At 45.3% G+C, this 23997-nt stretch overlaps 1 protein-coding gene across 2 annotated transcripts in view; it reads right to left on the minus strand.

Moving 5' to 3' along the window:
- Nucleotides 1-7590: 7590 nt before the first annotated feature.
- The window catches only part of LOC127584905 (vascular cell adhesion protein 1-like), a 34142-nt gene continuing 17735 nt past the window's right edge, over nucleotides 7591-23997 (minus strand). For both annotated transcript variants that reach the window (XM_052041896.1, XM_052041897.1), the window contains exons 6-8: nucleotides 17143-17388; nucleotides 16078-16359; nucleotides 7591-10330 (exon numbers count right to left, since the gene is read on the minus strand). In XM_052041896.1, the coding sequence (XP_051897856.1) occupies nucleotides 10050-10330; nucleotides 16078-16359; nucleotides 17143-17388 (809 nt within the window). In that variant the 3' untranslated portion in view covers nucleotides 7591-10049. The remainder of the gene's footprint in view (nucleotides 10331-16077; nucleotides 16360-17142; nucleotides 17389-23997) is intronic.

Genomic DNA, 23997 nt, shown 5'->3' on the forward strand with positions numbered 1-23997 from the left:
CCTCACCGTTTTTGGGCTCAGGTACTGGGAATGGTCTCCCCCAGGGTGTGGTGATGCTGGTGGTGCCACTGGGGGTGGGGGGCGGTGGTGAGATTAGACTCTGTTCCTATTCCTGTTCCGATCTCTAGCTCTGACTGTTCTGTACCCTCCATCTCTTAGTCCTGGGGTGCACTGGATGACATGCTGCTCCTGGACTCCCAGAGCTGGGGGCCAGTGGCCTCAGTACAACTCCCAGTCTCCCGGATCTGGGGTGTACTGGACACTGTGCTTCTCCTGGTCTCCTGGAGCTGGGGTGTACCAGTGGCCTCTGTGCTGCCCTCTGTCTCCTGGAGTTGGGGGGGGGGGGGGGGGGGGGGGGGGGGTGGACAGCAGGCTGAATTTCTTCCTCACTCGTATTTGCCTGCAGGCTCTCCTCCTCCTCGTCCCCTCCATTCTGGCACTTCCTCTGCCTGCGTCGACGATTTCCCATATTGGCTTCATCCTATGACAAGGAGAGGTTGCTGGCATCTGTCTACTGCATTGCCCTTTTCTTCCCATTACTTTTACTCTAGGCAGCTTGTTGTCTCTTCACAGCCTCCACTCCCCTCCCATAGAATTATTGCCCGGACAGTCTGGGCAAAACACAGAGCGGCAGCGAGCAACTTCTCCACCAGATGAGAAATGGCTGGAATGGAAGGTGGTTGGGCTCTGGTATAAACAGCCTGGAGACTGGTTAGCAACCCGGATGTTAGAGGCAGGAAGTGGGTTAACAGTTTGTTCCATTGTCAGAAGTGTGGAGTGGAACAGGGTTTAAAAGAAGAGAGAAAACATGGTTACAGTTAATGGACCTTTATAGAACTTTGTAAAACAACTCAGCCCTCAGGATTTATTTGTGGTGACAGAAATGTTAATTATTTATTCCTCAATGTGAACTGTGAATATGAGAACAACTTACAGGATTTCTTACACCCTGAATTTCCACTTCCTTCTCATCAGTTCCATGTACGTTTCTGGTTCCACATGTATAAATTCCTTCATGTTTGTGATGTTGTTCAGGAAATGTGGAGAAACCCAGGAGGACAAGTCTCCACCTTAATGCCTTGATTGGGATCGTCCCGCTCTACTGCACAATATGGTTTTACTAACTCTCTGGGAAGTCAGATACATGATTTACCACGTAGTTGTGTTTCGTGTTTATCTGGAAAAGAATGAGATTAAGCAGCCCCTCCCATGGAATCACTGACATGACATCAGTGCTCACTAGGAGGGAAGCCCAAACTCAGTCACATACTGAGCTCTGATCCACCTGTTTATGTGCAATTCAGAGCAGCCGAGGTCCCCACAGTCACACTAAAGTCCAAAATATGTTACTGCTTGGAGTTTATGATCAGAAAACTATTATTTTCTACAGGCCCAGTAGAAAACAAACTCAGCATCACACTCCTTGGCACTAATTCTATTTCACAGTCACAGTGCTCACAGTTCTCAGAATAAAGGACAAAAACTGGAAGTCCACTAGACATACCCACTTCCTCTGAACATCCTGCACAATGAACATGCTGCAGTCCTGCTGGTTTCAGCAATGCTCTTTCCCACAGACATTTTGCTGCTCCTGATCTCCTGTCTGTAGGTTCCAGGTTACAGCCGTGTTTGAGATTTTGGTGTTTCCTCACAACTCTGCTGTGCTCGTATCAACGAAGTGCTGAACTTACCTTACTCACCCGGCAATATTCTGTCTGGCAAATGGAGTATAATGTGGCAAAATGTGAAATGGTCCAATGTGGCAAAAAAATGTACCAGGGAAGGGGAAAGCTATCTGGAGACTCTGTTCCGGTTTGGAGCAGCTTCACGTAGATCACATACAATCGAATTGGTCAGTCAAGGGGGACTGGAGGTAGTGACCACAAGTGGGACAGATACAGGGATCCAGAAGGAAGAGTTGCAGGAAGCTCGGTCTTTATTCTTGTCCAACAGTATGTGGTTCCTGCAGCCTGTGTGGATGAGAGCAGAGGCTACAGGGTGAATGAGCAACCCAACCACAGCACAGTGGTACAGGGGCCATTCAAGTTGGAAGAGTGAAAAGGAATGTGGTGGTTAAAGGGGACAGTAGAGACAGGAAGGTATTCACTGTTCTCTGCAGCCATGGTCATGAGACTCTGAATTCCCTGCCTGGTGCCATGGTTAAAGACATCTCCTCAGGTCTGGAGATGAACTTGAAGTGGGGGAAGGGCTGGGAGATCCGGTTGAATTGGAATTGGTTTATTATTGTCACTTGTACCTAGGTTCAGTGAAAAACTTGTCTCGCATACCGTTTGTATAAATCAATTCATTACACAGTGCATTGAGGTAGTGCAGGGTAAAACAATACCGAATGCAAAGTGTCAGAGCTACAGAGAAAGTGCAGTGTGGGTAGACAATAAGGTGCAAGGTCATAACGAGGTAGATTGTGAGGTCAAGAGTCCATCTCACTGTACTAGGGAACCGTTTAATAGTCTTATAACAGCAGGATAGGAAGCTGTCTTTGAGCCTGTTGGTTTGGGCTTTTGTATCTTCTCCCTGATGGGAGGGGAGAGAAGAGAGAATGTCTCGGGTGGGTGGGGTCTTTGATTATGCTGGCTGCTTTACTGAGGCAGCAAGAAGTATCAACCATGGAGGGGAGGCTGGTTTCGGTGATGTGCTGAGCTGTGTCTACAACCCTCTGCAGTTTCTTGTGGTCCTGGGCAGAGCAGTTGCCATGCCAAGCTGTAATGTATCCAGATAGGATATATTCTACGGTGCATCGATAAAATTTAGTGAGTGTCAAGGGAGACATGCCAAATTCTTTAGTCTCCTGAGGAGGAAGAGGCACTGGTGAGCTTTCTTGGCCACGGTGTCTACATGGTTGGACCAGGACAGGCTATTGGTGATGTTCACTTCTAGGAACTTGAAGCTCTCAACCCTGTTGACCTCAGCACCGTTGATGTAGACAGGGGCGCGTGCACCGCTCCCTTCCTGGGTCAATGACCTGCTCCTTTGTTTTGCTGACATCGAGGGAAAGGTTGTTGTCATGACACCATGTCACTAAGCTCTCTATCTCCTTCCTGTTCTCCGACTCATTGTTATTTGAGATACAGCCCACTACGGTGGTATCACCTGCAAACTTGTAGATGGCGTTAGAACAGAATCTGGCCACGTAGTCATGAGCGTTTAGGGAGTAGAGTAGTTGGCTGAGGATGCAGCCTTGTGGGGCACCAGTGTTGAGAATAATCCTGCTGGAGGTGTTGCTGCCTATCCTTACTGATTGATACAGTTGTCATCCATTTGGCAACCAAAGACATCGATGAAACAAAGATGAAGGTTCTGCTGAGGAATATGAGCAGCTAAGGATGAAATGAAAAAGCAGAACCACAAAAGATTGCTCCTTGACCACAGGGTATGTTATTTCAGAGAACAGAATGTATGGTGCAGTGATTGGTGTGGGGAAAATGGATTCCAAATCAGGGGGCACCAATCCCAGTGCTGGCGGAACAGGGAGGTGTTCCATTGGTGTGGCTTCACTTGAATTGGGCTAGGACCAGAGACTGAGTGCATCAAATAACTGAGGCTATAGTCAAGGCTTTAAACTAATAGTCAGCGATGGGGATTGGAGGAAGGGGCCTGGCGAGGGGAAACTTAAAACGTTAAAGGACAAAGCAATAGTCTAGGACAGCAAAATGGGCAATGATCACCAGAGTGCTTCAGGAAAGGGCAGAGGATACAAGCAGAAAGGTGTAGCTCCAATGAGAATCAGTGCAAGGAACAGTGAAACAAAGACAAAATTGAAGGTTCTTTACCTGAAGAAACAATGGGACAACTAGAAACAAATGGGCACAATCAAATAACCGTTTCAGAGTTCTGGTTGTAAAATGACCAAGGGTGGGAATTCAGTATTCAGGCTCACTTTTAGAAGTGCTAAACAAAGGGGGAAAGGAATTAGTGGAGTGATGATTTTAAAAGATGGGATAAAGACAGTAAAGAGAAAGAATCTTAGCTCAGAAAATCAAGCAGTGTATTGGTCCTCAAATAGTTATTACAATGTAGGGCATGCTATAGAATTCAGGTAATTAAATGTCTATGTAACTAGGGAAACACAATAATTATGGGAGACAATAAGCTACATATAGACTGGGCAAACCAAATTAGCAGCAGTAGTGAGGAGGACAAATTCATGGTGTGTATAAGGGGTGGATTTCTAAATCAGTATGTTGAGGAACCAGTAAAGGAACAGGTTATTTTAAATCAGTTTGTTTCATATAATAAGAAAGGGTTCATTTGAAATTCTCTAAGGCTCTTCAGAATTACACATCAAGGTTAAAGGTGATTTGGCTCAATCTGAAACCAGGATCTTAAATCTAAAGAAAGCAAATTAGAGAAGGCATGAGTTGTGAGATGGCTATGATAGATTTGGAAACTAAATTAAAAGGTTTGACAATAAACCAGAAATGGATAATTTTTAAAGAGTTAATACATAGTTTACAACTATATATTTATCTCCCTTTAAGACACAAAAAAAGAAGTGTACTAATCATGGCTATCACGAGAAGTCAAACAGAGGAAAAGGCTTATGACAATGCCAGAGCCTGAGGTTTGGGAAATGAGCAAAGGAGGACCAAGGCAATTAGGAAAGGGGAAGTAGAATACGGGAGTAAACTAACAACAACATAAAGCAGGTTGTAAGAGATTCTGCAGTGGATAACCTCACACCTCAAGGACTGTGGCAGTTCAAGAAGGCAGCTCATCACCACCTTCTCAAGGGCAACTAGGGATGGGCAATTAAATGCTGGCTCAGCCTATGAAACCCACATCCCTTGAATGAATAAAAAAAGTTAATGCCAGTCTTTTATTGAAAAAAAATCCTGTGGGAAAAGGAAATAGCAGAGAAATTACACAAATATGGTGGTTATGGAAGAAGACACAGAAAACCTGGAAAGAGTGGATGGTTACAGATCTACACTGAAGAGTGTAAGTGAAAAACAAACACTGCAGAAATTAATGGGACTGAAAGGCAACAAATCTCCGGGACCCGATGATCTGCATCCGAGGGTTTTGAAATAGGTGACCAAGTGTGAATGAACTGTTTGTCATCTTCCAAAGTACCACAGACTCGAGAGCATTTCCTACAGACTGGAAGATAGCAAACATATCTCCACTAATTAAGAAAGGATCAGCAATGACCTTTACCCTCAGCACCACTTTCCTGCACTAATCCCTACCACTGTCTGGGTGAAGAAATTTCTTTTCGTTTCTGTCCTGACTGGCCAGAACCCTTACTTTGAGAATGTCACCCTAACCAGGGGGCAGCTGATGAACTTCAAATCTTCACAGTGACAATACACGAACAAGGTCAAGCGTGGTCTCAAGAAATTCAGTACTCTCTCTGACAACTGGAAGAGGCCTGCCCACAACTGCTCAGCCTACAGAAGCTTGGCCAAGCCTAGTGCTATCACCACAGAGCTACCAGAGAGCCCAGGCTGAAGCCTAGGAAACAGAGTCTGCTCCACCTTCATGTAGTTCTCTCTTTGTCGTTTCTCTGAAATAGTAGTTGGTACACCATTACACAGTTCTTGACCTGAGACTGAGTGTGCCTTCACTCCGACTTTCCTTTCTCTGTTTCTGTAAAATTGCCTGTGTTCAATGTCATTCCCTGAACCTGTCCCAGACTGTGAGCTCACTGTGTGGGTGCGAAGTGTATACCAGTTTCCAGCAGGCAGTTCACTACCTCACCTGATATACAGCAGCATCTTTCTGTGTAAATTTTTCAAATGATGATTTTATTTTCTTTCTTTTATATTCTGCTATCAGATGTGTTTAGAACAAAAGATACCATGACCAACTTTTTGTCCTCCTCTGTTTTCTGAATACATTGCAAGGCACCGTGGAACCCCATTCCTGGACACTCAGACACTGATCTGTGATCCCGTTACTAACTGCAGTCACGTTGGTGTCCACATTCATTCCAGCATCTGTACATGTTACGCCCTGCAGTTTGGTGAACCAAAAATTGACCAAAAATTTGACTGAAATTCCTATTCCAATGTGTTGTGGTTTCCCAATGTCAGAGCTGAACCTTTCAGACTACAGGCTGGAAAGGCAGCCTCGAAGTGTTGGTTTACTTATAGGACAGACTTTTGCTCCGGGCTGGTGTTATGTGGTGCACCAAAGTAACAAGTCATCACATAAATAAAAAGATGACTCTAGTGCATCCAGCTCTGAGCTCAAAGGCGCTCGCAGGTGTGACATTTGTGGAAACATTTGTTAACAAGTTTTGGACTGCTGGTAAACTCAAAACAAAACTTACTCTCCTACAAGACATCTTTGTTGTGCTAATGATTGGATATTAAGATGATCCAATCAAAATGTATTAATCAAATTATCAATCCTGTGATTTTTCGATTTAAGAAAGGAGTGCTTAGAGAGAAGAAATTGCAATTATGGGTTAAAGTGTTGTAAGAGGTACATTGTACAGAGTCAGAGGCAGAATAACCTGCAGTTTTGGCATGATGAGTTCTTTCTAAAGTCATACGGAGTTAGAGAATAAGCAATGTTTAGAATTAAAAGCAACTGCAAACAGGATTGACTACATGCAGGGAGACAGAGGCCAGCAACTGCATTTAAGAGTTAAAGCACGCAAGGTACGGCATACATGTGGCATTTGGTCAGGATTTAATAAACTGTTTAAAAGAGTTCTGAGTTGTGCTGCTCAGGCCTTGTCATACTTCCCCTGATGTATAGATTCAGACCAAACTTAAAAAGAAGATTGTTGTGGGAGAAGCCACCTACGTATCACAGGTCACCTCCGGAGAGTCTCCAAATTCCACGGCAGGGAGTTTGCATCCATTCAAACCTCAAATCTATTCATGTTAAACAGAAGGCAGACTCAAAGGATTCAGAATGCAACTGAAAGAAAGTTGTGGAGATATGGTGAGGCACATTTAAAATTCAATGGACAGGGAGCTGATGCAGATGTGCAAGGACAAAGGTGGAATGTCAGTGGGACTTGCCCATGGGATCCAGGGCAAATTGGATGCAAAGCTGACAAGGTACTATGAGATATGTGGGTGATGAAGAGTGTTTGGGTTTGTGGTTGGAAGCCTGTGACCAGTAGTGTACCACAGGGATCGGTGCTGACATTCCTACCTTTTGCTATAAGTGTGAACAATTTTAGTGTGAATGTAGGCAGTATGGTCAGTAAGTGTGCAGATGAGATATTGACAGTGTTGTTGATAGTGGGAAGGGGTAGTCAGGCTGCAGGATGATATTGATGAGTTGGTAAGATGGGCAGAGCCATGGCTGAAGGAATTTAAGCTTGCTTGGCATGGACATGGTGGTTAACAGGCATACTTCTGTGCAGTATCACTCTGTGACCAACTTACAATGAAACAGGACAAGCCGAGTTGAAGGAGTCAAAGTCTATCCCTGTTTTTCGGGGCAATCCTGGAGTAATAGGTTTTGACTGAAGGAAGTGACTCAATACTGAACAATGTGGTTGAGCTGATTGAGCAATGGGTGGGTGCTTCTGTTGCACTGTTGAGATGGATGCGTAGCGGTTGCTACCGCGGAATAAAACAAGACTCTACTCGGAGGATTGCCAAACAGAACTGGTTTATTTTCCCGCCTTGTGCGGGCCCTTTAAGGGAGAAAAACTCCCACCCAAAAAAACCGGCAATGACATAAGTCCTACGTCATCAGGACTTTCCCGCGTGCGGGTTCTCCCCATCACTCGGAAAGACGAGGCCCGCCGCCATCTTGGGCCTCGTCGCTCCGACGCCATGCGATCCGACTGCCGAGCCGGTTCGCCTGACTAGACGGTGAGTCGCCACAGATGGAAACTTTAGCGGAGGACAGTGGTGTGTGGGAGATTGTGCCTGATGTGAGATCAAGCATGTTGAAGTATGAATGTGGCTTCAGTTACTTTCAATACCAACATTGGTGTGAAAAGATTCTTCTTTCCAACATTTGTGTTTAATATTGGTTCACCAATAAAATACATTTTTTTCAAAAATATACATTTTCTTCAATAAATTTACTTATACAAACATACAACAGCAGTTGACTAGACACAGCCTTTGTTATGTCATTACCTACAATCTCTGCTCAGTGTTAAAAATAAGAGTAGCACTGCTGAAAAATTCGTCCTCACAAGAAACAGTTTATGACTGTACATGCAATGAAATACACAGTACATATCCAGTCACCAGGTGCAACAAAAGCTTAAAAATATGACTGTGAAACACAGTATTACAACAATATTAATGCTATAACAAACAGATTTTTAATACAATATAAACAATTTGCATTTAGATTGAGTCTATGATGTAGTTAACATCAGGAGGCCCAACGCACTGAAAAGTAGTAAGCCTGATTATTTGGATTTAGGAAGCAGAAATGGGAGAGTTAAAAACTGATGAAGTTAGAATGAATTTAGCATGAAAAGTAAGTAAAAATATTAAAAAAAGCTAAGAGCTATAACAATCAAATGGACATGAGACTGTCACTGTGTAATTCTGGGGTACAGTACTGGCGGGGAAAGGTCTGTCACTGTGTAACACTGAGGTAAAGTGCTGGTGGGGACAGGTTTATCACACCGTAATGCTGGTGTACAGTACTGATGGGGACAGGTCTGTCACTGTGTAACGCTGGTGTAGAGTACTGGTGTGGAAAGGTCCATCACTGTGTTACACTGGGATACAGTTCTAATGGACGAGTGTTTGGCACTGTGTAAAACTGGGGCAAAGTACTGGTGGGGACAGGTCTGTCACTGTGTGATGCTGGTGTATGGTATTCCAGAGCACAAGTTCCTCTGGCAATAACTGCAATTTCAATGAACTCTCAGAATTATTCTGGCTGCAAGAATATTTGAATTACTCTCCCTCCCAGATCTGACCCACGTTAGAGGCCAGAGTACATGAAATCGAAGTGTTCACCGAGGGTGGACAAAAAGGAAATATCCCTGCTTGCTTTGTGAAATGAGAAATGTTAATCGTCAGAGTTGTGTACAGCCAGCCTTTCTTGAGAAACACACCAGTTTTTGCTGAATGATTTGGACAAAATGTCATTTGTGTAGACTGTGAATCGAGCCTTCTTTACAAAAAGGTGGGAAGAACAGGCAGTGATCTCAATCAAACCCATCTGATTCTGAAAGGGATTGATACGGTGGGTGCTCTTTCCTCAGACTGAAGACTCTGCAACTAGAGGCAAAGTTTCAGGGTGAGTGGGTGGGTGCCCAGCACTGAACTGAGGAGGAATTTCTTCTCTCAGGTTGTGAATTGTAGGAATTCTTCATGCACAGGCTGTGGATGCTTCACATTGAATATATTCAATGGAATTGGGGGATGTTGGGTTTGGGCAGGACCAGCACATGAGCTTATTTAACAGTGCACCTGGACAGAATGCCACCAGCTTCTGTTTATTGTGCTCTTAAAAATGGATACTGATCCATACAAGGAGATGCTCAAAAACAGGGGAGAGACACCGTGTGGTACAGGAAGGGAACTGCACAGCTTAACACTGCAGGCAGCTGAAGGCACAGCTCCCAGTCAAGGAGTGAAAATCAGGATGAGTAAGAGATCAGAAATGGGCAGCAGCAAGTCCTAGGAGGGTTGTGTAGCTGGAGGAGGTTACAGGGATAGAAAGTGAAGAGGATATGGAAGTATTTAAGCAAGAGGATGAGAATATTGCAAAAGGTGTCTCACATTTTATCCACTTGTAACATACTCTTAATAAACAATATTTGTGTCAGTTAAGCAAATTGTTACCACAGAAATAGATTATTGCACCACATTAATGAGTCTGTGATCCAACGTTCATTTCCGTTAGTGGGAAGGAAAGTTGCAAGGGTCTGATGTTCCCACTGCCAAAATGGCCTTGATGCCAGGGTTCAGGTGCCTATTCCATGTTTGTGGAAATCAAAATTAACTTTTTGACACACTGATTCAAAAACAGCCCGAAATTCAAAACGTTCTTGGGAATGAACTGTCTTTGCATTTAGCACAGTAAACATTGTCAGCAGACATTGCAATCAGCAGCCTCCCTCAACAACAATATTCATAAAATTATTGTGTTATCTGCGTAGAACCAATAGGTGCAATACCACATGTATTGGTTGAACTAGTTTGTGGGTGGTGGTTATTGTCTGAATTCACTTCTTGTAAAGGAAAATTTTCCTGATGTCCATACCCATTAGGGATTTCTGGATTTTTGTGGGGTATTGCATTCAGTACCTTATATTGTCCTGTTTTACGAGCTCTGTTTATCAGGAACCAGACGAGTGCCACTATTAGTAGGATCAGGATTACAGTGCATAGGATGATCAACAATAGTATCCATATGTCATCTGTGGAACATTCACAAAAGCCGTTACACAATCATCAACAGTCCCAGGCAAATTTATCAATTGTAAAACCATTGATCTTTTCAAAAATCCAGGAATTTTGTCAGGTTACATAGTGTTGATCACAGATTTCATGTGCAGATATACTTTACTTTTAATCTCCCATGTTTTCTCACTTTATTTATCAACACATTCTGCATACCAAAAGTTCTGGCATGATACTTTACAGCCAATGTAAACTTTTGAAGAATAATGTCTTTTGTATGGAATGTGAAAGCCAAATTTCACCCAGCAAGACCCAGAAACAACATGCAACAAAGACATAATCTGTTTCAATAATGCTCATTGAGGGATAAATATTGGCCAGGACTCCACGGAGAAATCCTCTGCTCTTCTTTCAAGTTGTGTTTTTTTTATACGTATATAAGCCTGAGAGAGCAGGAGTTTAATCTTTCACCTGAAAGGCAGCACCTCTGAGTGCTCCCTCAGGTTGTTTCCGGACTGGAGGCCAGTGACTAGTGGTGTGCCCCTGGGGTCGGTGCTAGGCCTATTGCTATTTGTCATCTATATCAACGATTTGGATGAGAATGTACAAGGTGTGGTTAGTAAGTTTGTAGATGACACCAAAAGCAGGTGGCATCGTAGACAGTGAAGATAGTTATCAGTAATTTCAGAGGGATCTTGATCAGCTGGGTAAGTGGACTCAGGAATGGCAAATGGAGTTTAATTTAGATAGGTAATGGAGCTGAGTAAAATAGAGGGCTATGGGTAAGCCTAGTAATTTCTAGGGTAGGGACATGTTTGGCACAGCTTTCTGGGCCAAAAGGCCTGAACTATGCTGTAATTGTTCTATGTTCTATGTTCTAGATAAGTATGAGGTATTGTACTTTGGGAAGACAAATCAGGGTAGGACTTTCACAGTGAACGGTAGGGCCCTGGGGAACGTTGTACTCCTAGGTCCCTCTGTTCTACAAGTACATGGTTCCCCGAAAATGGTGTCACAGGTAGACAGGATGGTGAAGGCGGCTTTTGGCACACTGACCTTCATCATCCAGGGCATTGAGGATAGAAGTTGGGACATTATATTGCAGTTGTACAGGATGTTGGTGGGGCCACATTTGGAATATTGTGTTCAATTTTGGTCACCCTGCTATAGGAAAAGCTGGAAAGAGTGCAAAAAAGATTTACAAGGATTTTGCCAGGACTTGAGGGACTGAGTTATAGAGAGAGGTTGAGCAGGCTGGGACTTTATTCAGTGGAGCGTAGGAGAATGTGGGGTGATCTTATAGAGGTGTTTAAAAACATGAAGAGCATAGATAAGATGAATGTGCATAGTCTTTTTCCTAGTTTGGGGAATCAAGAACTAGAGGGCATAGGTTTAAGGTGAGAGATTTAATAGGAACCTGAGGGGCAACTTTTTTCACCCAGAGGGTGGTCAGTATATGGAATAAACTGCCAGATTAAGTAGTTGAGGCAGGTGCATTAACAACATTTAAAAGACACTTGGACAGGTACATGGATAGGAAAGATTTAGTGGGATATGAACCAAATGTGAGCAGATCGCACTAGCTTAGATGGGAATCTTGGTAGGCATGGACCATTTGGGCTGAAGGGCCTGTTTCCATGCTATGACGCTGGAGTGCTAGCCTGGGTTTCTGTGCTCAAGTGTCTGAAGTGGCACTTGAACCAGGGTGACCCAGTGAGCCTCCCACACAGACTGATGCAGAGGAGATAAATCAACCAACCATTCCCTCTTTTTATCTCTGCAGGACCAGGCCGTGCTACTTTCCCCTCCCCGCCCGCCTGGAGTCAGAGGTTCCAGCTGCCACACGGTCCTACACCACTCTCTGTTCCTCACACCCCTTCCTCCCCAGGCCCTCCCTCTCTCCAGGCTTCGCCTTCTGTTGCCTCTGCTCTGTTTCTTCCCCCATCCACTTCTAACTCTACATCCCACCTTGCACCTCCACCAGCCCACTCCTAGCCCCCCTCATCCCTGACCTCTCCCCCCATTCTTGTTCCATCCCCTACATCCACCTCCTATCCTTCATTGCACTTTTCACCCTGTACCACTCCCAACCCCTTTCCTCTCACCAGCCCAGCCCCTCTACAGCCCCCCTCCTCTAGCCCCAGCTCCAACCCCTGCTGGGTCTTTACCATCTCCCCCCCACCCCCCCTGACCTCCCCCCCTCTGAGGCTGAGCGGTCTGTTCTCAGCAAAGGCCTCACCTTCGTACCTCTACACCCCCACCTCAACGAATTCCAAGCCCGGCAGGATGCCGAGCTCTTTTTCCGCCGCCTCCGTGGCTTCTTCAGTATGGAGTCCTCTCTCCCTCCTAATGACCCATTCTCCCGCCTCCAGCCCTCTTCTGCCACCTGGACTCCCCCATCGGGCCTGTTACCTTCCCTGGACCTATTCATACCCAACTGTTGGCGCGACAACAGCTGTCTTGACTTTTCTGCTCCCCTCACCTACTCCAACCTCACCCCTTCTGAACGCTCTGCTCTCCACTGCCTCCGCACCAACCCTGACATTGTCATCGAGCCAGCCGACAAAGGTAGTGCCGGTGGTCTGGCGTACTGACCTCTACCTTGCAGGGGCCAGCTGCCAACTCTCGGACACTTCCTCCTACCTACCCCAAACCACGATCCCACCGAGGACCACCAGGACATTATCTCCCGCACCATCACTGACGTCATCACCTCAGGAGATCTCTCCCCAACAGCTACTAACGTGATAGTCCCGCAACCTAGGACTGCCCGCTTCTATCTTCTCCCCAAAATCCACAAGAAGGACTGTCCTGGCAGACCTATCATCTCCGCATGCTCTTTCCCACAGAGCTCGTATCCTCGTAGCTGGACACTATCCTGTCCCCCGGTCCAATCTCTTCCCACCTACGTCTGTGACACATCACACGCTCTCCAACTCTTCCATAACTTTAAGTTCTTCAGCACGCACAACCTCATCTTCACCATGGACGTCCAGTTCCTATATACCTCCATTCCCCATCATGACGGCCTCACTGCCCTCATATTCTTTCTTGACCAGAGAGAGAACCAGTCCCCTTCCACTAACACTTTCCTCCGCCTGGCTGAACTTGTCCTCACCCTAAACACTTTCGATTTCTCTCACTTTCTACAGACCAAGGGCATAGCCATTGGCACTCACATGGGCCCCAGCTATGCCTGCCCCTTCGTTGGCTACGTTGAACAGTCTCTGTTCCAATCCTACTCTGGCCCCATTCCTCAACTCTTTCTCCACTGTACTGACGACTGCATTGGTGCCACCTACTGCACCCATGTTTCATAAATCTTGCCACAAACTTTCACCCTACTCTTCAATTCACTTGGACTATCTCTGACACCTCTCTCTCCTTCCTTGATCTTTCCATCTCCATTTCAGGAGATTCCTCATCCACTGACATCTTCTACAAACCCACTGACGCCCACAGCTACCTCGATTACAGCTCCTCCCACCCTGTCTCTTGTAAGGACGCTTTCCCTTTTGCTCAATTTCCCCGCCTCCGTCGCACCTGCTCCCCTGATGAAACTTTCTACTCCAGGACATCTGAGATGTCCAACTTCCTTACTAACCATGGCTTCCCCCCTGCTGTGGTCAAGAGAGCTCACACCCGCATCTCTCCCATTTCCCGCACCTCTGCTCTCACCCCCACCCCTCCCAGCCCAAACAGGGATAGGGTCCCACTAGTCCTCACATTTCATCCTACTAACCTATGTATCCAACACATCATTCTCAGCCACTTCCGCCATCTCCAACGGGACCCCAGCACCAAGCATATCTTCCCTTCCCCACCTCTTTCTGCCTTTCGCAGGACCTCTCCCTCTGCGACTCCCTAGTTCACTCCTCCCACACCCAACCCATCCCGCTCCGACCCCGGGAACTTTCCACCCCCCCCCCCCCGCCATAGGTGCAACACCTGCCCCTACAGGGACTCAAATAGTCCGTTCAGGTGAGACAGAGATTTACCTGCAGCTCCCTTAATATCATCTACTACATTTGGTGCTCCAAGTGTGGCCTCCTCTACATTGGTGAGACCAAACGCAGACTAAGTGACCATTTTGCAGAACACCTGCGCTCTGTCCGTAACCATGATCTGCATCTCCCTGTTGCCAGTCACTTCAACTCCCCCTCCCACTCATCACTGATATGTCAGTCCTCGGCCTCCTCCACTGCCAGGAGAAGTCCAAGTGCAAACTGGAGGAACAGCACCTCATTTTCCGTCTTGGAACCTTGCAACCTAACGGCATGAACATTGAATTCTCCCACTTTAAGTAACCCCACCCCCTCCACACCCACCATATCTCTTCTTTTCTTCCCTTTCCTAGCCTCTTTTTTTCTACCCCCCTTTTCTCCTCCTTGCCTTTGACCCATCTGCCAGTGGATCTGCTCTCTCCTCCTCCCCCACACCTGCCTATCACTATCTCTTACCTGCATCTACCTATCACCACCTTGTGCCTACCCCGCCTCCCCTCTTTTGTCCACCTATCACTGCTCTGCTTTTCTCTCCTATTTATTGGGCTTCCCCATTTCCTATCTTCAGTCCTGAAGAAGGGTCCTGACCCGAAACGTTGACCGCCTGCTTTTCTCCACGGATGCTGCCTGGCCTGCTGAGTTCCTCCAGCATCATCGTGTTTTTCATCTAGATTCCAGCATCAGCAGTCCTTTGTTTCTCTACCTTCTCTTTGCTGATTTGTCCTCAGCTTTGTTGATTCCAGGTGAATTCCTGGTTATCTTGTATATTGGAGCCCAGAGCATATCCCTCTCCATTGTCTCCAAAGATTCAGGGCTGATCTATTGTATTTGCAGCAGATCCTGTTTTTGTTTTGGACTGAAGTTGCCCCTGGATTGGAAGTTGTATGATACAGACCAGTGAGCTGCCCACAGCCTACACTACAGACTGGCAGCATGTCAATTAACAGCCTCAACTCCCCTCCTGCAGAGTTATTGTCTGGGTAAACACAGAGCGACAGCGAGTGACCTCTCCCAAAGGAGAAATGGCTGGAAGAAGGTTCCTGGGGCCACTGGTATAAATACTTGAGAATATTTACAAAGCAGCACTGTTAAAGGCAGTGGTCTAAAGCAAAACACTGCAGATGCTGGAAATCTGAAATAAAAACAGAAAAGATTGGGAATACTTAGCAGTAAACAGAGTTAACATTTCAGGCCAATGACCTTTCATCAGATCTGACTTGAAACATTAACTTTGTTTCTCTCTTCAAAGATGCTGCTTGACCTGCTGAGTGTTCCCAACATTTTCTGTTTTCATTACTCTTAAAGGTAGTTTGTCCATTTGTTCCTTTACCATTAGCGTGTAGTAGATTAGGGGTAAAATAATGAATAACAGAATTAAATAAGTTCATCCTCTTCCCTGCTTTGAAGCAATGTGGTGGGGTTGTTTTATCAATCTAAGAAATCAGACAGAAGCTCAGTATAATGCCCCATTTGATTGGTGGTATGTCTGAGACTGCTTCCCCAGTACTGCACTGGACATTAGCCTAGATCTGGTGCTCAAGTTTCTAGAGAGGGACTTGAACTGCCAATCTCCTGACTCAAGGTGGAAGTACCAGCCGATGAGCCACACACAGTCTGACATAGGAGTGATGGTCCACCAAGCAATCCTGGCCATGTCATAACCCTCAGCATTTATTTGTGGTCATAAGATGATATTTCTGTCCTGAAAGGGTTAATTATTTATTTGCATCTATGTATCGTGACCAAGGTAACATACTGACCTTTCATCTTGATTTCCACTTGCTTCTCATCAGTTCCATGTTCATTCCTGGCTCTACATTTATAAATTCCGTAATGTCCTGATGTTGCTCGGGAAATGTACAGAACTCCAGGAGGGTCAGTGTCCAGCTTGCTGCCTTGATTGGGGCCTTCCCACTCTAATGTGGGCTGGGGGTTTCCACTGGAGTGACAGGTCATTGTAACTTCATCATCTGCTCTGATGAAGACTGAAAACCCGGACACGGTTTCATTATTTACTGATATGGTTGTGTTTTGTGGTTTATCTGGAAAAGAGTGAGAACACAGTGAAATTAAGCAGTCCCTCCCATGACATCACTGACACCATATCGTGTCTCCGAAAGACTGGAAAATCAAACTCAACCATGTGTTGAGCTCAGTTCAGAGCAGCTGTGGTCAAGGTCCAGAGAGCCTTTGTTCCCAGAGATTACTCTCAGTAAACAAACCATGTCTCTGTGTAAATACATACTGATAGGACTAGAACTCTGGTTGTTCTCAGATTGTGCAACAATGGGTGCTTTTTGGAACCAAGTGAACTCATTTCAACCAGCAACACTTGTGCAGAGTACAATCCCACTACCTGCTTCTCCAAAGTGGGAAGCAGATGATCCACATGAGTGGGATTCGCCGCCAGAGTGCCCAGTGAAGTGGCCCACATTTCTCTCCAGTAAACACCAATTTTCACACATGCAACGAGGTGAATAATCTCAGCAACCAATGATTTCAGAGTCACTGCATCCACTGTGGCTTGTGGGAGCACCATCAGTCTTGGTTCAGACCGCTCTGAATTCAAGTTGCACTCCAGATACTGGAGAACAAAATCTAGGCTGACTCTTCAGCTCAATACTGAGGGAGTGCTACACTGGCACACTGCTGTCCTTTGGTTGAGACATTAAATTGAAGTTCTGTTTTGTGAGTGATACCACTCTGAGGAGAAACGGAGTTCACCCTTGTGCCCTGGCCAACATTTTTTTCTTATTTGGACCCGACTGTGTAATAATATTGCACAGACAGTGAATAAATTCCATAATGAAACCTCCTATACTTACACAAAATCTCTGCGTAATGCGAGGAGTAGATGGAACCAATGTCATTGCTGACATTGCACACGTACTGACCACCGTCTCCCAGTTGGACTGAGGGGATGTGTAGTGTCTCACCGCTACCGATTGTCTTTCTATCTTTGGTCCAGTGCACATGGGGAGCTGGGTTCGCATCGGCACGACAGGTCAAAATCTGCGATTGCCCTTCAATCCAAACCTGATTTTTAGAGATCAGTGCTTCCTTCGGAGAATCTGTGAAGTTAATTAGAAATGAAAATTAAAACCTGAAATTTAAGAGCACAGAATTTCTCCTTGGTGATGTTTGGTACTGTCCATGTCCTACATCTCAGGCTTCTGTTTTAATACCCAGTACCACCACCAAGCTCAGCAATTCAAATATACCTCAGGTTAAAAAAGACTATAAGACCATAGGACTTAGGAGCAGAATTAGGCCATTCGGCCCATCAATTCGACCATGGCTGATTTATTTTTCTCCCTTCTCCCCGTAACCTTTGACACCCTTACTAATCAAGAACCTATCAACCTCCACTTTAAATGCCAGTCCTGAAGAAAGGTCCTGACCCAAAACGTTGACCACCTGCTTTTCTCCACGGATGCTGCCTGCCCTGCTGAATTCCTCCAGCATCATCGTGTTTTTCATCAGCTTTAAATATACCCAATGATGTGGCCTCCACAGCTGTCTGTGGCAATGAATTCCACAGATTCACCACCCGCTGGCTAAATAAATTCCTTCTCATCTCTGTTCTAAAGGGACGTCCTTCTATTTGGAGGCTGTGCCCTCTGGTCCTAGACTCTCCCACCACTAGAAACATCCTCTCCACATCCACTCTATCCAGGCTTTCATTATTTGGTAGCTTTCAATGAGATTCCCCCAATGCCTCAATGCAGAGGAAACCTCCTTGTAGCCTGCAGTAAAAAGAATAAAGCTCTGAAAGTTCTTGGGACAATTCTGTTCCTTCTAGTTTCTGAATAACCAAAGCAACACCAGTTTGTCAGAGGAGAAATGAGCGTTGGTTAACTTCTGGCCTTGCGAAAGATGTTTGCAACTCCAGTCAGACAGATTCACAGGAAGGTGCTGAAATTCTACAGTCAGTATCTACTGCAGAATGTGTTGGCCTTCATACTGGAAGATATGTCAATGTTAGAAGGCAGCTGGATGAAGGCTGGGAATTAACATGAGTTAATGGGGGTGAAAAGTTGCACATTGCCTCAGGCGATGAACACCCCAACCCCATCACCTGTCTCCTTGCACATTTGGTATCTGGTCTGGACAGAGCAACTCTCCTGCTGCAGGTAACCGACACTCAGCTCTGGATCATCTGCAGGGAAGAAAGGAAGGTGGGGGAGAGCGAAGGGAGGTGGTGTGAAAAGGAAGGGGAGGGGAAGAGTGGGCAGGATGCGGGCAGGGGGGAAGAGGAAGAGAGAAATGGTATGGGCGAGAGAAGGAGGGGAGAGTGAGAAGGAGCCAGGGAGGGGGAGAGAGGGGTGTGGGAGCAGAAGAGAGGGCAGGTGTAGGGAGATACAGGACAAATTAGGAGAGGGAGTGAGAGAAGTGGGGGCAGAAGGAGAGGACTGACGGGGAGAAAACGAGTGTGGAAGTGGGAGAGAGGGCAGGAAGGTAGAAGGAGAGTGAGCAGGTGGGGCGAGAGAGAGAGAAAGGGTGGGAGGGGATTAGAAGGATGAGCGAGAACACTGAAGCAAAATATACAGAGAAGGAAGCAAATCAACCAAGTCCTCACCCTTCCCATGGGCAGAGTCCGAATCAGGCACCCGGACTCCCAGTCTTTGTATCGAATGCCAGGGCTCCGGCAACTGGCACAGGACAGCCACGGCTTTGGGACAAACCGCCACGCTGATTCACAATCTCCTGCCGACCTGAACCCACTCTCATCCACTACAGTCTGGGTCGACACCAACACCGAGCATGGAGAGTAAGGAGCTATCATATGCCAAACCAGACTGGGGTTTGTTTCCTGGCCCCCTCACTCCTCCCCTCTTGTGCCATACCACCCGATTAAAATCTATTCTTGGTGTATAAGCTAAGCAGTGTGTAGGTAAGCTGTTGATAGTGGGGAATGTGAAAATTGTAAAAATTGTGTATAATTTATATTTAATTTGTTTTTCTTGTGAATGCTGCTTATAGGATGCTATGTACCTATGATACTGCTGCAAATAAGTTTTTCATTGCACCTGTGCACACATGCACTTGTGCATCTGACAATAAACTCAACTTTGACTTTGAGGTGGTGACCAATAGTGGCATGACGGAAATCAGGGTTGAGTGTGAGGTTGGAATTGGAGGAAGGCAGGAATCTGAGAGTTGTAGGACTTCATGAGATTACAAAGTTAGAAACAAGCCCACAGAAAGAATAACAAACACAAATGAGACCACGGGTAGGTCACTCAGTCTTTCAGGTCTGTTCCACTATTTCATAAGACCAGGACTGATCTAATTGTGGCTTCAATTTCACATCCATCCCGTCAAGGACACTCGAGATCTTATAAGTCTCACTGTCTCCTCTCACTCTTCTCAACGGCAGGTAAAAGCCTGGACTGTCTGACCTTTCTGCATAACACATTCCAGGTATTAGTCTAGTAAACCCTCCCATTTACATACTTCCTTAAATAAGAAGAACAGTGTTGTTCAGAGTAATCCAGAAGTAGTAACGCCCTATATAGCTGAAGCTTAACTTCCCTACTTTTGCATTCAATTTCCTTCACGATAAACAGGAATATTCTGTTCACTTTCCTAATTTTTGCTATGATTGCATTCTACTCTTTTGTGAATCACAAATCAGAAGATTCAAAACCTTCTGCGTCTCAGAGCTCCACAATTGCTCACCATTTAGATAACGTACTTCATTTTTTATTTTTCCCCCACTAAAGTGGATGACTTCACACATTTCCTCGTTATACTCCATTTGCCAGATCTTTGCCACTCATTTAACCTATCAATATTCCTTTGTACCTATGTCCCCTCCACAACGTACTTTCCCACCTATCTTTGTGTTACCAACATTTGAATATGATGAGAATTTTAAATAAATGGCTATAAAGGCAAAGTATTTGCATTAGACCATTCAAAACTATTGGTAGTCTAATGTTGTTAATCTTTAAAATTATGGAATTAATTTAAAAATGAACCACGACTTTAATTTTAAGATTAAAACTCAACACTCAACTATCACTCAACAGCCCTAGATTTTTCTTGTAACTACTGCTTAGTACAGCTTCCTTCCCCACTAAAGCTAGTCAGCCATAAAGCACCAACCACATACATAATTCTGTGGACATGTGCCAGTACATCTTATCAGTTTCAAAGGAAGAAGTTACGGCACTCATGGACAAAGTATTGATAACTACTGTACTGTTATAAGAAGACCTCTGCTGGAGGTCTGGCACATTTGTCAGCTTCCATGGAACTGCAACCTATTGGCATCTTTGTTCTTAATTAGATCCTGGAAACCTTAAATAAAAATGGAAAATGCTGATCAGATAGCATCAGAGAACAGAGTCAACTCTTCAGGTCAAGGACCCTTCATTGGAACTTAAAAAGTCAGAAAATAAAGTTGCAGAGATGGGGAAAAGCGGAGAGAACAGAGAATGTCTGTGATAGGGTGCCTACGGAAGTTGTCATGGCAACAATTACTTTAAAAACTGGCAGCTGAAGACAAAGAAGAATGAAACAAATCAAAATAGAAAGGTACAGCAACATCTGTGGGGAGAGAGAGATACAGAGAAAAAAAAGGGACACCTAAAATTGTTAAATCCAGTATAAGGTTCCGAGGCCTGTAACTTACTAAGGTGAAAGGTGAGGTGCTGTTCCTCAAGTTTACTTCGGGCGTCAGCAGAGCAATGTAGGAAATAAAGGAAGGTCAAAGTGAGGGTGGGGTGGAGAATTAAAGTGACAGGAGACCAAGGGCTCAGAGTTGCCCTTCCAGACTGAACAGAGGTGTGCTGCAAAGCAGGCAGACAATTTGCTTTTTGTTTCACTGATGTAAAGGAGTCCACGTTGTGTCCCAAAGCAAGTCCAAGAACAGCATCTCACCTTTCGACCTTTACACTCCCCCACTCAATAGGCAACCAACAGCTTTGTCTAGACAGACCAAGGGGAAAACAAACTTCATTAAGTCTGCTAAGTTCCTTTAGGAGTGAAAGTCTCACTAACCAAGTCCTCTCAGTGCCCTAAACCATGCAATACTTTTCATTGAATGAAATCCTTTTCTTCTCTGTGTGTCATTGATTTAAATAACTGTCTGGCGATACCTTGACTTGAGTCGCATTTCCTTATTGAATCACTTTATTTCTCTTCATTGTACATAATTTGAGTGGAGAATGAGGCAAAGTGGGATCTAGAAAGCAGATATCACTCAAAAGTGGGGGTCAGCATTTAACAGGCCACAGTACTAATGCAAAATACATGACCTTGCTTCACTTTTTTAACAGAATTGTTCATATATTTAAATAACCCTGGTGCAGTTGTTTTCTAAATAAAAATCCCTTTAAGCATCACAAACAATACCAGTAAAATATATAATAGTGGCTGTACCATCCCTAATGAAATTACTTTGTCATCCTCTGCGCTGAACTCTGTCAAGGGTTAACAGCTGTAAGCTTTATGCCTGTAGTTGGCACTGTGATTTGCATTTAGAACAGTGAAAGATGCCTGCTCAGCATTGGAAGCATCCTGCTCTTGAAGTGAGCTGTGAGGAAGCATGCAGTTCACAACAGATCCACAAGGTGGCAACACTTTGTGCATTTTGATATCAAGCCTCAGCTTTTTTTAAAACCTCCCTGCACTGAGCCCGTTCCTTCCCTGTGATCATCACCAGATAGAAAATGTGTATTGTTCCCTTCAGTGTTGATGGTAATTCTGTATTCCCAATATTCCCACCTTGGAAATAGAAACAGAGAGGTGACAAGTTACATGTACCACCTTCTACATGTTTTGCACCATCCTGGACTGGATTCAGAAACACGTATTCCCACAGACCTCCCCCCATTCCTTGCTCCCCGCAACTTCCAAGATGAGCCAAGCTGAGGTCTCCAAAAGTGCCTGACAATGAGTCTTCAACCTGAAATGTTAACTCTGCCTGGCTTGCTGTGTGTTTCCAATATTTTCTGTTTTGTTTCTGAAGTCCCCAGTTCTGAAGTCCCACATTTCCACTCACTTCTTGAAAAGATTTACGAGGATGTTGCCAGGAGTTGAGGGACTGAGTTATAGGGAGAAGTTGGGCAGGCTAGGACTTTATTCCCTGGAGCATAGGAGGCTGAGAAGGGATCTTATAGAGGTGTATAAAATCATGAGGTGCATAGATAGGGTCTTTTTCCCAGGGTTGGGGAATCAAGAGCTAGGGGACATAGGTTTAAGGTGAGAGGGGAGAGATTTAATAGGAACCGGAAGGGCAACTATTTTACACAAGGGGTGCTATGTATGTGGAATGAGCTGCCAGAGGAAGTGGTTGAGGCAGGGGTGGAATTGGAAGATAGAGGCAAGTAGATGATGGATGGAGACACAGAAAAGTGAGGCAGATGGAGCAAGGTGGGGTGAGGGGAGGGGAAAGGTTGGGAGACAGCTCCTGGAGGGTGATGAGCAGGAACACGAAGGCAACCAGCGCTGGAATCTGAGGGAGGTGACAATGGGAACCATTAGGGGAGAGGTGAATGGCAGATGTAACCTAGAAGGGGGAAGGGAAAGCCTGTGGGGGAAGTGTGTGTGTAGGAGGGGGAGGGGGAAGAAGATGGGTGATGGAGGGCTGGAAGGATAGGGGTGGAAAAGGGGGCAGACATGGGAGGACTGAAGGAGGATCGGGGGGAGAGCGAGAGAGAGATGGGGGTGAGGGGGGTGGTGGTGGTGGGAGAAAACACACCGGAGGGGAGAGTTACCTGAAATTGGAAAACTCAATGTTCATGTCAGTGGGTTATACATCACCAAGGCAGAACATGAGATGTGGTTCCTCTAGTCTGTGAGATGTTATGAAACCAGTTGGTAAAGAATAGGGGAACCTCAGCTTCATATATGAACCCACAAAGGACAAAAGCACAGAGTTTATGTTGACTTTTTATAATAGGCTGGTTAGACCAACAGTAAACTGAGACAAAATATTTCAGTAGAGTTAAAATGCCAGCAGAAGTCCAATGTGAGAAGCTGCCCAAGTATGTTGCATTTACAAAAAGTGGAACAAAGCCAACACAATCAAATGACGTTCCCTTCCTGACCTGGAAATATGTTGTTCACTGGTTGCTGGGTCTAACTCCCTCACCAAAAGCATTGGGAAGTACCTTCACCAGAGGACTGCATTGGTTCAAGAAGACAACTAACCAGCACCTCAAGGGAAATGAGAAATAGGCAATACATGTTAGTCATGCCAGTGATGCCAAGGCCCCAAGAAATGAATAAGCAAACAAGGGGGCAGGGAGGGGGGAACAGTTCCACAGATGAGAGGTTTGGCTGCAAAACTGGACTGAGAAAACTGGCATTGTTCTCCTTGGAGCAAAGAAGATTCTGAGAAGATTTGGCTCAGGTTTAAAATGGAGCAAATAGTGAGCTGATGTCTCTGTTAGTAGATGGTTTAAAAGACCTTAGATTCAGAGTCAAAGGCAACCATGGGAAGCTAAGTAGAACTCTTTCATGCAGGATATAGCTGTGATCTGGAACTCTGTGCCTGAAGGGTGAGGGGAACAGAATCAAATCAGGCAAAAGGGTGGGTTCTTGAGGGAAAGTAATTTGGAAAGAGCAGGAGAATGGGGCTAAATAGATTCCTTTGCAAAGAGCAGGCAAGGTCTTGATGGGCTGAATGGCCTCTGCTGTAGTGATTCTGGGATATGATCTTCATATCT

Source organism: Pristis pectinata, chromosome 31 (assembly GCF_009764475.1).
Source record: "Pristis pectinata isolate sPriPec2 chromosome 31, sPriPec2.1.pri, whole genome shotgun sequence".
NCBI lineage: Eukaryota > Metazoa > Chordata > Chondrichthyes > Rhinopristiformes > Pristidae > Pristis > Pristis pectinata.